This window comes from Oppia nitens, unplaced genomic scaffold, assembly GCF_028296485.1.
Source record: "Oppia nitens isolate AA-2021 unplaced genomic scaffold, nextdenovo-longstitch-racon4-pilon3 scaffold21_pilon_pilon_pilon, whole genome shotgun sequence".
NCBI classification, from domain to species: Eukaryota; Metazoa; Arthropoda; class Arachnida; order Sarcoptiformes; family Oppiidae; genus Oppia; species Oppia nitens.
The window spans coordinates 47,501-67,500 of NW_026533201.1; the positions used below are offsets into that span (position 1 = coordinate 47,501).

The 20,000-nt window shown below is 25.8% G+C and overlaps 4 protein-coding genes across 4 annotated transcripts in view; 2 read left to right on the forward strand and 2 right to left on the reverse strand.

The window, feature by feature from the left end:
• Nucleotides 1–714: 714 nt before the first annotated feature.
• On the reverse strand, nt 715–5,167 carry LOC128953324 (L-sorbose 1-dehydrogenase-like). Its single transcript, XM_054298810.1, has 4 exons — nt 5,164–5,167; nt 2,898–3,264; nt 2,006–2,508; nt 715–1,634 (listed from the first exon to the last, which is right to left on the reverse strand). Exons 1-4 carry the CDS (start codon nt 5,165–5,167, stop codon nt 715–717), a joined length of 1,794 nt encoding a protein of 597 aa, XP_054154785.1.
• Nucleotides 5,168–5,717: 550 nt separating this feature from the next.
• Nucleotides 5,718–8,882, forward strand: LOC128953242 (probable cytochrome P450 9h1). Its single transcript, XM_054298717.1, has 3 exons — nt 5,718–5,820; nt 6,793–7,466; nt 8,106–8,882. Exons 2-3 carry the CDS (start codon nt 6,884–6,886, stop codon nt 8,867–8,869), a joined length of 1,347 nt encoding a protein of 448 aa, XP_054154692.1. The 5' UTR covers nt 5,718–5,820; nt 6,793–6,883; the 3' UTR covers nt 8,870–8,882.
• Nucleotides 8,883–16,250: 7,368 nt separating this feature from the next.
• Nucleotides 16,251–19,220, forward strand: LOC128953325 (activated Cdc42 kinase-like). The gene is made up of 5 exons (XM_054298812.1): nt 16,251–16,422; nt 16,484–16,851; nt 16,913–17,435; nt 17,634–17,685; nt 19,103–19,220. The coding sequence occupies exons 1-5, from the start codon at nt 16,251–16,253 to the stop codon at nt 19,218–19,220; spliced, it is 1,233 nt and encodes a 410-aa protein (XP_054154787.1).
• A 591-nt stretch (nt 19,221–19,811) lies between these two features.
• The window catches only part of LOC128953326 (glucose dehydrogenase [FAD, quinone]-like), a 4,500-nt gene continuing 4,311 nt past the window's right edge, over nt 19,812–20,000 (reverse strand). Inside the window, exon 5 of the mRNA XM_054298813.1 lies at nt 19,812–19,835. Coding sequence (XP_054154788.1) covers nt 19,812–19,835 — 24 coding nt within the window. The remainder of the gene's footprint in view (nt 19,836–20,000) is intronic.

Sequence of the window (20,000 nt, forward strand, 5' to 3'; positions counted from 1 at the left end):
ATTCATAATCTACTCTCTCTCTTACACTTTCACTTCAGTCACAGTCACTGTTACCCATACTGCCCAGTCAGTACATACCGGCCTTCAGTGCCATTCATACCACAACTCCATTACACACATTCATGTGGTCCGATAGTCCCACTATCCATACAGTTTAACCATTGTTTTAACTATCATTTTAATTGTGATCTATAATAAAGTATTATATCTGTAACTAAAGTGTGTCTAAGTTATTGTCTTCACCTAATCACCGGATCGATCACCATATCTACCATTCCTTCATCGCAAGCATTGGCTGATCGATCACACATCAAGACTACCACTTCACTGGCCTTCCAATAGTAATAGAAGTTATCAATAGTACTACGGATCGATCCCTGGCCTACACTCTGTTCACCACTACTGCAGATCTGTATATCACTTTGATTGACACATAAAGTGCCTCTCAAGTGATCATTATATCAGTTGATTAGTCTTTGACCGATCAATTTATACCGTAGTTGTTAGCGTTTAGTTGTTGGTCTCATACCGACCCACGCTAGACAACCGATCCCTTTCAACTACAACCACAACAAATTGGCGCACAGTATTATAATAATTTTAATTTAAAATATATATAATATATTCATGTGAAATAATTAATAAAAATAAAATAAAATTATTAAAAAATTTATTTATATTAGCAATTTTATTGTTGAAAATACAATACAATAATTAATTAGCATTATCTTCGCGTATAAATCGGGCGCCCATTTCTCCGACCAACATTGCCGCTGCATTTGGATTGGCATTGACTATCTCGGGATAGACGGACGAGTCGACTATACGCAACCCGCGTATACCTTTGACACGCAATCGCGGGTCGACTACAGTATCCCTATGGCTGGGATCACCCATACGACAGGTACCCATCGGATGAAACTGATTGGCAGCCCATTCCCTAATTAGACAATCAATATAACTGAGACACTGATAAACTGGTCGACCATCGGGACAGTACTGACACGGTGGCATCGGTACCCGCGGTAGCCGTACATACTGGCCAAAACTGGTCGTCTCGACAAACCGAAACGTTTCCACTACAGCCTCCCGTAGCCGCAGGCGATCGATTTCGGCCGTCAAAAATCGGGGATCAATTAGCGGTTGATCCTCAATTCGACTGGTATTCAGCCGAACCGTACCCGAACTCATTGCCCGAACCAATGTTGTTCGGACTTGAAAAAACTCGTTAGACTCCAGTTCCCCGATATAGTCGACAAACTGCTGATACAGTGGACTCTGAATATCCGATGGTTTGTAGGCCGAAACAGGCGGTTGTGTACCGTTTAGGGCTATTTCGGAAAATAGATAAACATCGGGATAGTCATCCCGATCGGGATTGTTACGTGTAGACAAATAAAACAATGTATACGGTGACTGTCCCAGATTATCTGTATCCAGGGTCAAACTTGACGGATTAATCAAACCTGGCTGATAGTTGTGTACGGGAAATTCGAGGACAACATTGACGTGATCCCTGTAATTGCTGCCAACACCGGGTAAGTCGACATATATACGGGTAATACCTTTATCGTTAAGATGATCGACTGGTCCGATACCCGACAACATTAGCAACTGTGGACTTAGTATAGGACCTGAAAATTAATTAATTTAATTTAATAATTGTATTATTAATATATATTATTACCGTTAAAATTGTGTAATTATTTCCCATATGGAAATTTTAAAGTCATTGGGAAATAATGCGAGTTTTTATATTTTTTTTGTTACTTTTGTATAATAATTTAGTGTTATTAATTATTATCAGGGAGGGTGGGGGTGGTGGTAAAAAATGTGAGTTTGTTATGTTATTTTTTATTTTATTTTTCATTTTTTTGTTGTTGAATTCCATATGAGAAATAAAACACGGATTTTACGGTAATATATTTGAATAATTTTTTGTTTGTTTGTTTGATTTGGTAATTATATATATATATATACAGTACTAACAAGTCATACAAATTACCTGCCGATACTATAATCTCACGTTTGGCCCATACATGATAAGTATGATTATACTTAATAAATGTGACACCATTGGCCCGGGGTATACCATTATTATTATCACCATCGTCATCATCATGATCAATTAGTATTTTAGATACCTGAGCACCGGTAACAATAGTCAACCGGGGACACAGACCACTTTTCAAATAGGCATTCAATGTCGACGATCGCAACCCCCTGGCAATAGTCGACTGGGCAACAGTAAACCCGGTCTGATTATGGCCATTAAAATCATTTGACTGGTGACCCCATTCCCGGGCAGCCTGGGCTTGTTTTTCGTACAACGGTATCTGTTTGATTGCTGTCGACACGCCTACCGGTCCCTGACGTCCGTGATATTCATCGCTAACCCGGGGGTCGGTATTATTTTCCATCAGTTTAAATACTGGCAAAACACTCGCATAATCCCAACCAATGGCACCGTATTTTGTGGATAGTGTGTCAAAAAATTTACGATTACCTCTAAAAATAAAGTAACAAAAAATAAAATTTAAATTTTTTAAATTAAAATAAATACATGTTTACTGTTATTATTAATATTATATAGTAATATATATATATATAAATAAATATTTTTGTTGTTATATTTGATGTATTAAATAATATACTAAAATAAAACTAAACTAAATATTTATAATATACAGTATATATAATTAAAAAAATAAATATTTATTATAATATAAAATACAACAACAACAATATAATAATAATTTACTTTAAAATTATTTTTTTTTAAATAATAATAATAATAAATGTATTTTATGTAAATATATATATATATAAAATACTAATATTTAGTAAATAATTGTTAAAAAAAACAAAACAAACAAAAAAATCTGAAATTTAAATACCTATTATATACCATACCGTTGACAGTAGAGCCACCACCTAATACATTGCTATGTATTTGATATTCGCCACCAAAATACGACTGTCCCGTATAGGGTTGTGGCTCAACCTGGAAAAAACGATAACTCTGGTAGTGTTGACCCAGAAAATACAGTCCCAATATGGGTGTATCGTCGTATAGGGCATCGGTACCTCCGCCAGCTTCCAGCAACAGTACATCCGAACCCCATTCGGATAGACGACACGAGACAATAGCACCGGCACTACCGGAGCCGACTACTATATAATCGTATGTAGGTTTAGGTGGCAATGGTGTCCTGTGGGCCAGTTGGTTGTGTTCAAGTTGTCTGTATCTTAATATATTGTAGACTAGAAATAATTTTGTTAATATAGTTAACGATAACATTATTTAAATATATATATATATATTATATATAATATACAGTATAATACTGTATATCTAGACTTTTTTTTTAGTTTTAAATTGTTTTGTTTTTTTTGTGTTAAACTATTTTCAATGACAACATATATACATAAATATAATATAATATAATATTTTACTGATAATATAAAAATACAATAATTGAAAATTATATTTAATAAAAAAACCAGTTAAGAATGCTAGAAAGCATTTTCAGAAAAAAAAACTTGAATAGCATTGAAAACCATTAGTTATAGCGGCTATATAATATATAAAAATTTAAAAACTGGTCAAATATACATTATATAAATATTGTCATGTAGAGTATCAATTGACTCGATTTGACAAAATAAACAACTATAGTCATGTAGGGTATCAATTGACTAGGTATAACAAAATAAATTCAACTTTTGTCGTGTAGGGTATCAAATGATTTAGTATAACAAAATAATCTTCTATAATTACACTTTTGCCGCTTATACTTATTCTTTATGTTCCCGTAGATATCAAAATTTTAATGCATATTTTTAATTTTTGTTTTTGATCCTTTATTCAAATCTATAATTAAAAAAATTCTAAATTTTTTTTATACTTTTGCCGCCATTTAAAAAAATATGCTGAAATATTATATCATATTTTTGATGCTCGTTACAATTCTAAACTTTAAAATTTTTACCTAATTTTTTTACGTTGGCCGCCATTTTCTTTATGATCCAGAAGATATATCAAAATTTTAATGCATATTTCTTATGCTTGTTTTTGATGCTTTATTCAAATCTATACTTTAAAAAAATTTCTTAAAATTTTTTTTACTTTGGCCGCCATTTTGTCTATGTTCCAGAAGAAATATCAAAATTTTAATTCAACTTTTCAATACATTATTAGTAGTCCTCTAACCGAATCTGAAGTCAGAATTTCAAAATTCGCAAAAAAAATTGCTACACACACACACACACAAAAGGCTCGTATAGATTTCAGAAAACAAAACTTTTCAAGTTTTTTTTGAATATTAAATATGTTATTTGCTATGTCATCAAAAAATAATATTAAAATGTTTACTGTATATATAAATTATATACTATTATATACAGTATATATTGAATTATTTTTTTTAAAATACAAAATTTCATTAAAAATATTTATTTATCTGGAAAGTTATGATATATATATTTGTTATCAAATTGGGGGTCAATTATTATGATAACCGGATGTATTTCCCAAAATTAGGCCAAACAAACAAATTATTCAAAAAAATAACAGAATAACAAATAAAAATTATTGTAATAAAATTAAATAAATAATTATATTTTAATAAATAAATAAAATAAAATATTATTATTTTTTTAAAGAAAAAAAAATCTTACAAATTTAAATAATTATTTATAAAAGTTTAGTAAATATTTATTAAATAACAATTTTAAAAATCTATTTATTTAATGTTAGTTTTTTAAAATTAATTTTTTACTCATAGTTTTATTTATTTATATAAAAAATAATATTTTAAATTTTAGGAAAAAATTGTTTACTATTAATAATTAAAATAAATATAAAATATAAGAATAATATTTTAAAAAATAGTTTAACAATAAAAAAATTATTTAATAATAATTTTTTAATAAATTTTTTTAACAATAAAAGTTATTTTAAAAATAATTCCAATAAAAGTGTTTAGTAATGAAAATCAATTTGTTTTTAAATTTTTCTTTTTTAAATAATGAAAGTCATTCAGAAATTTTTTTATTAATTATAATATATTTTTTATAATAGATTTTCTAAATTTTTTTAGTCCTGTTTTTCACTGGAATGTCCTGTAATTCCCGTGACTACATCTATACATACATTAGTACACATTACTGTTATTAACGATTATTATTTTTATTATTATTTTACAGGACAGGGATAGGACAACCCTATTGATAGGACAGTGTGTTTTGTAGAAAAAAAATATATAATATAAATAGAAAAAAAAAGTTTAGACTCTAGTTTCTAAAACATCAGATATCTAGTTATTAAACATTTATTTTTTCTAAAAAAAAGTTAATTATTTTATTATTATTACTTTATTAAGTTTGATTTGTTTCAGTACAGTAGTTAAAGTACACTATACACTGTATATAAGTTTTTTTAATTAATAAAATTTAATTAATAAAAACTATTTTTTAAATAAAACTTCAAAATAATAAAAATATTTTATAAAATTCAAAATAATTATGATTGTTATTTCAATAATTGCAATTATAGCTATAATTGTTTTAATCGGTAATAGTATATAATTATTTATTTAATTTTTTAACTAGTTAATTTTATTTTTTATTTTTTATTTTATTTAATATTGGATATTAATATTTAGTATGTAAAAATTATTTAAATAATGTCTATCATTGGAGTCGATTGGGCATAGATGGACCTAGACCATTACCATTTTTTGGCAATATTTTAGACCTATTAAAAGGAATATATGAAATACCTTGGTATAAAAAATATGGCAAATCTGGAATCTATGGGTAAAATATTATTTATATATATATATATAATTATATATAATATTTAAATATATAGTTCATACAGTATATAGTTGTGTGTGTGTGTGTGTATGTATGTTTGTGTATGTGTGTGTATGTATGTATGCATGTATGTTTGTGTATGTGTGTGTATGTATGTATGTTTGTGTATGTGTGTGTATGTATGCATGTTTGTGTATGTGTATGTGTATGTATGTATGTATGTATGTATGTTTGTGTATGTGTGTGTATGTATGCATGTTTGTGTATGTGTATGTGTATGTATGTATGTATGTATGTATGTGTATGTGTGTGTATGTATGTATGTTTGTGTATGTGTGTGTATGTATGTATGTATGTTTGTGTATGTGTGTGTATGTGTGTATGTATGTATGTTTGTGTATGTGTGTGTATGTATGTATGCATGTATGTTTGTGTATGTGTGTGTATGTATGTATGTTTGTGTATGTGTGTGTATGTATGCATGTTTGTGTATGTGTATGTGTATGTATGTATGTATGTATGTATGTTTGTGTATGTGTGTGTATGTATGCATGTTTGTGTATGTGTATGTGTATGTGTATGTGTATGTATGTATGTATGTATGTATGTGTATGTGTGTGTATGTATGTATGTTTGTGTATGTGTGTGTATGTATGTATGTATGTTTGTGTATGTGTGTGTATGTGTGTATGTATGTATGTTTGTGTATGTGTGTGTATGTATGTATGTTTGTGTATGTGTGTGTATGTATGTATGTTTGTGTATGTGTGTGTATGTATGTTTGTGTATGTGTGTGTATGTTTGTGTATGTGTGTGTATGTTTGTGTATGTGTGTGTATGTATGTATGTATGGATTTGTGTTTATGTATGTGTATGTATGAACTACTACTATAACTACTACTACTAACTAATTTTTTATACTATTTATATATATATATATTCATCAAATTTAATGTTGGGATGGTTGACCAGTATATTTGAATTCGACACACCGGTGCTTACTGTATGCGATTATCGATTAGCCAATCGTGTACTAATCAAACATTTCGATAGTTTTAATCGTATGGATTTGAAGTATCCTGATGAAATGATTAGGGTTGGCAGTTTTTTCAATCAAAATATTAAACGTTGGAAACAAGTCCGCAACAAATCGATGATATTGTTGACCACTAGCCGTATGCGCCGTATGTACGATCAGGTTATCGTTAGATGTTCGGCTAATTTGGTCAAACATTTTGCCGAAAACATTGGTTACAATGGCGGCCAACAGTTTGCCGTCAAAGCCGAAATGGCCAGATTTAATTTCGATATATTTTTGGGTACAGCATTTTCGTTGGACAGCCATATGGGCAATCAGTCAGATCCTGGACAGTATCGCCAGTACTGGTCAATGATGTCGGCCGGTGTCCGATTGGAAGCCGAAATAATATGGCGCGAAATGAATGTCCGAATGCCCTGGTATTGCCAATCAGTGGCCAACTGGTGGACGGGTAGCGATTTGGTTAAATCGCTGGCCGATGTTAAAGACCTGATTAGCCGCTATCTTGTCCAGAGACTAGAAAATCGGGAAACAATCGGCGATAAGTATAGCACCAATAAATCGGACGATATTGTCGATGTTTATCTAAAATCGATTGATCAAAATGGTAGATTATTATTTTTAAATTTATTTTTAATTAATTAATTAATTTGTTAATTTTAATTAACTATTTATATTATATATATAATTTTATTGAATATTTAGCGATAATTTTTTTTTAAAAAAAATTATTAATTCAATATTTTGACATTCAATTAATTATTATTTTAATACAATATTATAGTTAATTGTTAATCTAGATAATTATTATTATAGTTAATTATTATTATTCTAGTTAATTATTATTCTAGTTAATTATTATTCTAGTTAATTATTATTCTAGTTAATTATTATTCTAGTTAATTATTATTCTAATTAATTATTATTCTAGTTAATTATTATTCTAGTTAATTATTATTATCCTAGTTAATTATTATTCTAGTTAATTATTATTCTAGTTAATTATTATTCTAGTTAATTATTATTCTAGTTAATTATTATTCTAATTAATTATTATTCTAGTTAATTATTATTCTAGTTAATTATTATTATCCTAGTTAATTATTATTCTAGTTAATTATTATTCTAGTTAATTATTATTCTAGTTAATTATTATTCTAGTTAATTATTATTCTAGTTAATTATTACTATAGTTAAAATTTTAATATTTATTTATTTTATTTTTGTTTTTTTTTGTCTAAAACAGTTAGCCTATCGGATCCGATAAGCATCGAAATGATGTCCTACTATCTGGTCGTCCAGTTTCTCGGCCTATTCGGCAGTATTAACGACACGCTAAGCGAACTGGTCGTCCATTTGGCCGGTTATCCGGAGGTACAGAAAAAAATCTATAAAGAAATAGCCGAAGCATTAGATGATTATGAAAACAGTGAACAACTGGTGGACGACAACAATCCTAACACGGGTTGTTTGGATAGTAGTCTCGGGCGACTACATAAGCTATCGTACGATACCTTAATACACTTGCCATACATGGATGCGGCGATCAAAGAGTTTTTTCGTACAAACAGTTTTGTACGGCTGTCCCGTGTGTTTGTTGGCGGCGGCGGCGGTAATACTAGTGATACGGAAGCGGGAAAATGTATACCAGGTATCCAATTGCGGCCAAACGATCGTATAGATGTCCAAATATCGGCCATACATATGTCCGATGAACTATTTGACCAGCCGGCCGTCTATAATCCCGATCGTTTTCTAGATCCGGCTAATCAGGCAAAATGGTCCCAATTGGATGCCAATTCATTACTAAATTTTGGTCTCGGGCCACAAATGTGTGTCGGCTCGCGGCTGGCAATGCTAGTAATTAAGTCGTTGTTGGCGCACATGATCTATAACTATGAACTATGTTTGCCCCAATCGGGCGATCCGTATCGACCGAAACGACCAGAATTACCCGATATACCCAATAGATTCTATCATTTGAAATGTTGTATTAAATCCAGGAAATAAAGAGTAATTTTTTGGGGTGGGGGGGGCGGGGCGGGCGGGTGAGGTGTGGGTAGTGGTATTTTAGGATAATGTATAATTTTTAATTTTTTTTACTTAAGTTAGATAAATGTGTTAATAGATAATCAAGTTGTAGTAGTAGTGGTAGTAGTAGTGGTGGTAGTAGTAGTAGTGGTAGTAGTGGTAGTAGTAGTGGTAGTGGTAGTAGTAGTGGTAGTAGTAGTGGTAGTAGTAGTAGTAGTGTTGGTAGTAGTAGTAGTAGTGGTAGTAGTAGTGGTGGTAGTAGTAGTAGTGGTAGTAGTGGTAGTAGTGGTAGTAGTAGTGGTAGTAGTGGTAGTAGTGGTAGTAGTAGTGGTAGTGGTAGTAGTAGTGGTAGTAGTAGTAGTAGTAGTAGTAGTAGTAGTAGTAGTAGTAGTAGTAGTAGTAGTAGTAGTAGTAGTAGTAGTAGTAGTAGTAGTAGTAGTAGTAGTAGTAGTAGTTATTGTTGTAGTTATAGTAGTAGTATTTATAGTAGTAGTAGTTATAGTAGTAGTAGTTGTTGTTGTAGTAGTAGTAGTAGTTATATTAGCAATTAGTTATTAGTGAAGTTTTTATTTTATTTATTTGTTTGTTTGTTTAATCAGAATTTTAAAGTAAATTACATTTAGAAAAAAAAGTGAGAAAATATTTAATTGAATTTTTTTTAATGTAATTATAATATTTATATACATATATGTTACTAAAATAGACTTTACATCCAAATTAAAATTATATTATTTGTATTTTATTATATTATTAGAGGTTTATTTTAAGTATTATTATTTGTTAAATAATTTTAATTAGATAAAACAATTAAGTAATATTTTTTTAATTTTGTTAGAATGTATTAAAATACAAATAAAATATAAATATTATTTTTTTAAAATTAACTATTCTTATAATTTTTTTGTTTATTAATGGACTAAAAAATTTATTGTAATATATTATTACATTTTAAAATAAAATAAAAATAAAAAAATACTATAATCTAAAAGCTTATTTAACATAAATTAATAAAATCAATTAATTTAATATTTTACATTTTTAAAAATTAAAAACAATAAAATAATAGTTATGAAATTTTTATCAAATATTTTATGAATTTTTAAAATTTGATTTTGATAAACAAATATTTATATATACTGTATATGATTTTTTTTAATAAACATTTTTGAATTAATTAAATTACAATAAAAAAATTGTCTTTTAATTAATTTATCAATAAAATTATAATTAATTATTATGTTAACAATAACATAAAAATAAAAAATAGATATTAATTATTAATTAAATATAATAATAATAACATCAAATATATTTTTTCCTAATCAATCATTTTTATGATAATAAAATTTTAAAAATCAATAGTAAGATAATATTCGTAAAAATCAAATTAATTTTAATAAATACAAACAAAAATATTTGATATTAATTATAAAAATGATAGAAAATTTGATACGAAAAGTATAGCCAAAAATATTATAATTGATTTCCTTATAGATATAACCGATAAAAACATTAGTGTAAACAATACTATGTATACAATCGTAATAATGACAGTCAACTGGTTATAATTATCGACAATACCGGTGATAATGGTTTGTCTAGATTTGACTAAATATGGGGGGAAAAAATTTTCAAAAAAAATCAAACATTTAGTAAATTATTTAATTATAAAAAAATATAATAATTTACAAAGTTATCTTAATAATTATCAAAATTTTTGTATAAAAAAAAAATTAAAATTAAATATTAAAATAATTGAAATTATTGATAATTTATATTAATAAACATGTATATTAATTATACATAATTTAAATTATATAACTTTTATAATGACATCGATTATATAAAATTGAAAAGATTACTAAAATATTTTTTATTAAATCAATTAAGTTAATCTTGTACATTATTATAGTAAAAAATAGTAAAAATAGTAAAAAAAAATAATTACTAATATTTATCAAACTTTTATCAACAAACAAAAAAATAATCCTAAATAATACAGTTCAGTTATTTTCATTATTTTTGACAAAAATTTTATTTGTTTTAAAATATATTAATATTTTTTATTTAAAAATTATTTTTATTAATAAAAATAGTTATAAAATAATTCTTAATATTTTCTTTTTTTAAATAATGAAAGTCATTAAGAAATTTTAGTTTAAAAAATAATTAATACAATAATTGTTTTTTATTTATTTATTTATATTATGTATTTTATTAAATAAATTTAATTAAAATAAATTTTAATAAATAACTTTTCTAGCAGTTTTTATAAATTATTTTTATTTATTTATTTTTATTGTTTTAAAAAAACGAAAATAGATAGTATTTAATAATACAAAATTTAAATTTTTAAAAATTTAAAATAAATGGACCGTATATTGAAATTTTAAAAAATATAATTTAAATATAACTATTAGCTATAGCTTATAGGTTGCCATCCAATGATATTGAGATATAAAAATGATAATATAATGAGAAAAAAATTAAAACAAATAAAATATTTTTTTTTAAATGCATAAAATAGAAATTATATCAATATATATATCAATTAATACAGTAGTATAAAAAATTAGTTAAAATAATTATAGCTAAAAATATGATAATTGAATATATTGTATATATTGTACATCTATCATAAAAAAAATTATTATTAATTAAAAATTCAAATTAATCTTGTACATTATTTTATTTAAAAACAATTAGTTAATACTCATATTTATTAAATTATTATCAATATTTTTTAAAACTTTGTATTAAAATAACAAATTAATGTATAGTTTTATTATTATTATTTATTTGACTTTAAATGTATTTTGAATTAACAAATTTTTGAATATCAGTTAACAGTTATTTTTTTTAATTAAATCTTGATATTATATTAATTAATAATTTATATATAAAATATTAGATACAATAATTATAGCTAAAAATATGATAATTGATTTACTCAACGATATAACTGATAAAAACATTAGTGTAAACAATATTATATACATAACCATAGAAATGATAGTCAAATAATTGATTTTTTGGTCATAATTGTTGCCAATTGTGATTGCGATCCAATTGATGTCTAAATAAATTTTTAATAATTTAAAAAAATAATAATATTTAATTATTTATAAATATATATATATATATATATATATATATATATATATATACTGTATATATAGTATTGTAAATACAATACTGTAATACTAATGTAATATTAATGTAATATTAACACTAGCAATCAACCTGGCGTGCGTTTCGGGTAATTTTATAGTTAAATAGTAATAACTTTTTAATTATATGAATTACAGTGTAAATATTTTAGAAATACTTCATTAATTATATGTCGATAATGATAAACAAGTTAAATTTTAATATAAAATTATGGTCAATTGGTCATTTAGTGTCAAAGTTTGCACTCATACTAAACGGGACAACGATTATCTATTTGTAACTAAAAATATGCTAACATATTTAGTATACTTTAACTCATTGTCTCAGTAAAGTTGGTCTTCAATGCATTACACGCTCCTAAATGTTGGCTTAGTAAATGAGTTTGTCTACTATGTCATTACTAAGTCATTACTGAGTCATGCTCAGTAATTATTTATTGTTATAATAAAATTATATTTCACGTAGTAATTGAAATACATGGATTGTTGTATAAAAAATGTTAACATTTGTTATACAGCAATCCATGTACATGTTTAGACATTATTTTGTTTTTATAACTAATAAAAGCTAATCATAATGCAATGAGAGTTACAACAATGGAGTCCAATGATTTTGAAAATTATTTAACTATATTTACATGTATTGTTATTATACTTAATTTAATTTTCCCATTAATTGTCATTTATATTCAAAATAAAAGAATTGATAAGTTACGAAAGTATATTGTTTTGTTAAATCAGACACAAATAAAATTTGATGATTCAATGAAAATGTTTACTATTGACAATCCATTGTATAATACAGTAATTCAAATATAAATATATATATATATATCAGTAAAATGCAAAATTTTGTTGTTTTTTGTTTCATATATTTAATGTGTTATATGATTTTTATTTTTAGTTTCATTATTTGTTTTATGATATGTGAAATACAATACAATAAGTATAAACAAAATATTGATAATTGTTCACTAAAAGTGAATATATCATTGAGTGATATCGAAAATCCATATAATGAATACAATAGAGAAATTTTTTTGTTAGATTCAACAATAAAAAATCATTTATAATATAACGTGATTTATTTCAAACATAGTGTAAATGTATTGCAATACAACAAGAGTTAACTCTTTTTGTATTGCAATACATTTGTGAAATTTAACACGTGTTGTGTAAATTAGAGAAAATGAGTAAACGAAAACATATTTTGTCTGAAATACAATTAAATGCTTTAATTGAGTTTAATTTAAGTGATTGTGAATCAAGTGATGAAGAAGAAGACGTAATTATTGAAAGTGAACATAATACTGACACTGAAGATGACTTAATTGATTACGATTCTGATGAATACATTATAGACAATACAAGTGATATCAGCACAGTTACCTCAAAAGTTACAGCAAATAATATCATCCGATTTAAAACTGGACCAACAATATGTAAAGAATCAGTTAGTGATCTTGAAAAACTATTTACTAAATTTATTAGTGATTCAATAATAAATAAAATAGTTAATTATACAAACATTGAAATAAGTAGAAAACGCCAAAATTATAAAAAAGATGTGTCTTATATTTGTGAAACAACTGATGGAGAAATTAATGTATTAATAGGATTATTACTATTGTGTGGTGTGTTTCGATCTGCAAGTGAAAACATTTATGGACTTTGGGATACCGATGGAACTGGTCGTGAAATTTTTCGAGCTGTAATGCCATTGCCTCGATTTAAATTTTTGTTATCATGTATTCGATTTGATAATAAACTTGAAAGAGACAAAAATGATAAATTTTCAGCATTTAGAATGATATTTGAATCATTTGTTTCAAATTGTCGTAAAAATTATGTTTTATCTGAAAATGTAACAATAGATGAAATGTTGAGAGCATTCAGAGGTAATTGTCCGTTTCGTATGTATATGCCATCAAAGCCGGCAAAATATGGTATTAAAATATTTATTTTGGCTGACTCTAAGACAAGTTATATGTCCGAAGCTGAAGTTTATTTGGGTAAACAAATTAATTGTGAGAGAAACCAAAATGTTGGTCAAAATGTTGTTAAAAAATTAACAAAACACATACAACACTCAGGAAGAAATATAACAATGGATAATTGGTTTACCTCTTTTCCATTGGCTGACGATCTTTTGTCTCATGACTTGACAATTGTAGGAACTATTAGATCTAATAAAAAAGAAATACCAAAAGACTTAATATCACTTAAACATAGAGAAGTATTAATATATAATTTATGTTAACATAACTTATATATTAATACTTCTGATTTTTATAGGCAGATTCTATTGAATATCGCTATTTTGGTCAAAAAGTATTGTCATCATTTGTACCAAAAAAGAAAAAGAAAAAAAATGTATTATTATTGTCAACAATGCATACACCGCCTTTCAATGATGGGGGTGACAAACCAGAAATAATCGATTATTACAACAAAACTAAAGCAGGTGTCGATACTTTGGATCAACTATGTATAACGTATACTTGTGGAAGAGCTACTCGTCGCTGGCCTATGTGTCTGTTTTATTGTCTACTAGACATTGCAAGTATCAATTCACACATAATTTATAAACACTTTTATCCTAATGATTCAAAAAGTATTAATAGACGAGAATTTATTAAAAACTTAGGTTTATTGTTAGTTAGAGATCATATGATTAATCGACTAAAAATACCAAATTTGCCACGAGATTTGAGATTTTCTATTGAAAAAATAACGGGAATTAATAGTTACAAAATAACACCAGTTCACAACTCAAAAATAGCAAAAACAGGTTATAGCAATAACTTTAGATGTGATTTTTGTAAAAATAATACTAAAGCTTCCAAACGATGTGATGAATGCAACAAATTAATTTGCCGGGATAAACACACAGTTTATTATTGCACAGATTGCAAAAATGATAACTATTTAGTAAATGATTAATTTTATAAATAATAAAAATTAATAATATAATTTGTGTTAACACAACTTATATTATTAATGTTTATTTTGTTTTATTCTTATAAATAAACAAATCTTAACTATTATATAATTTGGAAATGTTTGTGTAATATTTATGTCACATACATAGACTGACCACCCAATTTATTAGTAAACCTGTATAATAGTATAAAATTATTATTTTCACCTGTATTTTCCTGTATATTAAATATTATATTCCTGTATGTTAACCTGTACTTAAATAAATATATATTCGTATATATTTATAATAATATAAAATAAATTTAATTTGGATACTATAATTATATAAAAAGTTGAAATTATTTTATATTGAACATGAACAATTTTACAAATATTTATAAATTTTTTATATTTAAAAAAAATATTTGAAATATTTAAACTGTAAATTAAAATTACAAGCAATTTTTTACTAACAATACTTAATTCATAGTTATTTTATACTTTTATTAATCAATTAGTTTTACATATTTTAAAACTTTATATATTATTATACAGGTAGGCCCTTTCTTGTCACCTGTATTAGACCCTTGATTCCTGTATAATACAGGCGGCACCTGTATGGGTGGTCAGTCTACACATACACTTTAATTTAATTTAAAATTAGTAATTAATAAATAAAATTTGTTTATAATGATGTGTAAGCGTGTAAGTATTGTTTCACGTGTTTTGAGCTAACTATTGATACACATTTTATTACGAAGAGATCTAACTAATTAATTAATAATTAATATATAAATTTATATAATAAGTTATATTTTGTTATTAAATATGTTATAAAACATTTGACATTATTATTAATTATTTCATTAATTCAATTAATTCATGCTATAATTAACAAATAATGTAATTTTTCTTTTATGCTATGAATAATTAATATATATATAAATTCAATTATTTTAATTATTATTAATTTAATCATAAAAAATATAGTGTCTTTTATTTAATTAATAAATATATATAATTATAATAAATAAATGTTTTTATTACTATTATATATTATATAAACTGTATAATAATTATCAATCTTTATTGAAAATAAAAACATTTTATTTTAATATTAAGTTTTAAAATTTTTTCAATCATTTTATAATATTTGTATTGTTGTTATTATTGTTTGTTTTGTTTATATGAAAGTCATTTATGAATATCTAAGACAACGTCGACAACACACTTGAATTACAACAACATCCGATAGCCAATACTAATAGATGGACGGACAACAACAGCAGCAGTCAAACATTTCGGTAGGATTGCCGACATCATCAGCCGAGGCCATCGATTATAAAATGATGACTACGACCAGTACGTTCATCATCGGTGCCGATTCATTGCATATTAATAAAGAGCTCGGCGTCGGCGAGTTTGGTGTCGTCCAACAGGGTATGTGTATTTGGTTACCACCCGATTGATTGATTGAGTAGCTATCCAATCGGTCTTATAGGTGTATGGTGTTCGCCAGAAAGCAAACGAATACAAGTGGCCATCAAATGCCTATCGAGTCAGCGATTCGATACATCCCGCCTGGAGTTCCTCAAAGAGGCCCGAATTATGCACAACATATCGCACGAACACATCGTTCGCCTGTACGGCGTCGTACTGGAACCGTCCCTAATGTTGGTCACTGAATTGGCACTGTTGCGGTCGCTACTCGAGTGTCTGAAAGACCCGTCACTCGTTTGCCAGTTCCCAGTGATAACATTGTGCAATTTTGCTGCACAAATTGCCGACGGTATGTCCTATCTGGAACATCAATGCCTGATTCATCGGGATTTGGCCGCAAGAAACATACTAATTTTCGGCACAAATATGGTATTTATTTAATTTAATATTTGCAATTAAATTAAAATAATTATTTATATTTTTTTATTAGATTAAAATATCAGACATTGGTCTCTCGGCAGCATTATGTGTTAATAATAATTATTATTATAATAATATGGCATGGATTGCAACAGAAGTATCTGTATTTTTTAAATTTACATCAATGTCCGATTGTTGGGCATACGGTGTCTGCCTGTGGGAAATGTTTTCGTACGGTTTTCAACCGTGGGCTGACCTAACCGGCCAGCAAATACTTGAGGCCATAGACGAACCCAGCTATCAGCGCCTCGAACAGCCCGAGTGCTGTCCGCGGAAATACTATGCACTGATGCTCAGGTGTTGGCAACATGAACCAACCGCAAGACCACGGTTTGCCGAAATTGTATCGATTTTACCCGATTGTCTACCCGTATTGGTTCAGGCGGTCAAGATTTGTGAGAGCAGTACCGGCGACGGCGGTGCAGCTACTGCTGGAGACTACAATACCACCGGTACTACTAGTAATTCAAACGTATCGACTAAAGTGCTATTAGACTATAAAATCGGTGATATTATTACGGTTTTAGATAAAAGTATTGCCACTAATAGTAATACAACGACAACGATGTTGTCCACAAATAATTATTTTCAAACAACCAATAGTTTAAATAATAATAATAACAATAATGATAGCACCGGTATTCTATGGAAAGGTATTATATTTTTTTTATTACAAGAGTTACCGTCAAAATAAACTACAGTATGTTTTGTTATTTGTTTGTATACTACAGGCGTCCTAAACAATGGTAAAACCGGTTATTTTAATCCAAGCGATAGTATCTCGTATTTGGGCCAAAATTTGCCCACAACTTCTATGCAAAGTCATAATATTATTAAAAGTTATTTAACAAATTATCAATACTGTTATAAAGCATTAAATGCTATAACAAATAATAATAATTTTAAATTAAACGAGAAAATAATTAAATGCAATTTAAAACATAAATTCAAAATTGAGTTAATTTATAACAATGAAAATAATATAAATCATAATTTTAATATTGAATCAGATTTTTATAATTATACTATATCTATTATTAATGGAAAAAATTATTGTGCTCAAAAATTATTATATAAAATATACAAATTAAATATATTTACTGATACGGTATGTATTTATATACTATTTTAATACATTAATTGATTTCTAACCGAATTGTCGTTCATTTTTTAATTATAATTTTTTTTAATTTTAGAAAATATCAGGAATGAAAAATGACGGATTCAATTGTGTACCGATATCTTGTATGCAAAGTATAATAAATTTAAGTACTTTTAATTTTATTTATTTTTGTGAAAAACTAACAGAAAACACTAATTTTAATAATATAAATATATTTAAATCTTATAATAAATTATGTCACGAATATAAAAAATTTTCTAATAGATTACATAATTGTAATAATTTAGAATTAAAAAATCATATAATTAATTCATTAAATAACAAAAATATAAATTATATAATAGATATTTTAAATATTAAATTAGATATTATATTTAATCAAGGTTATTGGGCGGATATATTTTTAAATAAATTTTTAAATATATTTTCTGATAATTTTAAAAATTATGAAAATTGTGTAAATCCTGTATCATATTTATTTTCATTAGATTTAAATGTATATGATTTTAATATTCAAAATAATATAGCTAATTATGTTATAAATATAAATGTTAATAATTTAAACAATTATTTTTTACAAGATATAATTAATTTAAATTTAAATCTATTTAATAATATATTATTACGTAAATATTTAATAATACATTTTGATTATGATAAAAAATTTAATTTTAAATATAATAATGCTATTATAATTAATGATAATATATATTATATTAATAGCATAATTTTATGTCAAGAATTATATAATAATCTCCATACTTTATGTATAATAAATAAAAATAATAATTTTTATATTTTTAATGATATTAATGTAAATATATGTGAAAATTATATATATTTAATTGAAAATTTTTCTTATGTTATTATTTTTGAAAAATAAATATATTGTATTAAATATTATTTTTTATTTTTATATTTATTTAAATAATATTCAACTCGTACACATTGTATTGCTAATCAAATTAATGACTTATAAAAATTTGAATTGAGGTACCGGTAAATGTGAAATAAATTTTATAGCAATTAAACAAAATAATGATTAATAATTAAAAGAAGTTTTCAAATATAATAAAGTGATTGTGTTGTGGAAGTGGTCGACTCAGACCAAAATGTTTGTCAAGAAATGTTAGCATTGCTTTGGTTGGTCTGTCGTATGCGAACTGTGCCGCCGGTGTCGACACCGACTTCATGACTAATGAGATCAAAAAATATCCCAAACCTTAATCAATGTCCAGACATGTGTAAGACATTAATAGATAAAATAAATGATTTAATCAATAAATACCTAAAATACAAAACAATTGTAAAATTATATTAAATTGCGCTTTACGGCTACAACAATGAGGTTGTTGTTCATCACTTAATTGGTCATCAAATGTCTTGTAAACAATGCCCGATGTATAGACAATTGTCGTATAAAACACATCAACCCATAAGTGCAGTCATAACACAGACATAACATATAAACAATACATTAAATATTGTGTAGACTCTATGTTGACTACTATTACATAATGATTGCAATATTTTTAAAATTACTAATATCGAAAAATAAAAAATTTCAATCAAATAAAAAATTATAAATATATTTTTTGATATAAAAATATCACGTCATTTACACGCATGACTACTTATCATGTCTTGAAATAGACAATGATTATCTTTATGTAATAATTTATAATTACTCCTGTAAAATATCTTTATTGCAATGTTATTTTTTCGGACACGTTAAAGCCTTTACGTAACACTTAATATCCTTCACTCTAAGTGTTAATATCTAATACTAATTGTCTGTCAAATTGATTTTCTGATCATAATTAATGCCAATTTAGTCAATAAAATTGATGTCTAAAATAATTATATATATATATATATACAGTACATATAATAATAATAATAATAATATTTTATATATACAATATATAGTATAAAAATTATAAGGAAATTTTATTTTAATTTTCATCTAAAAATG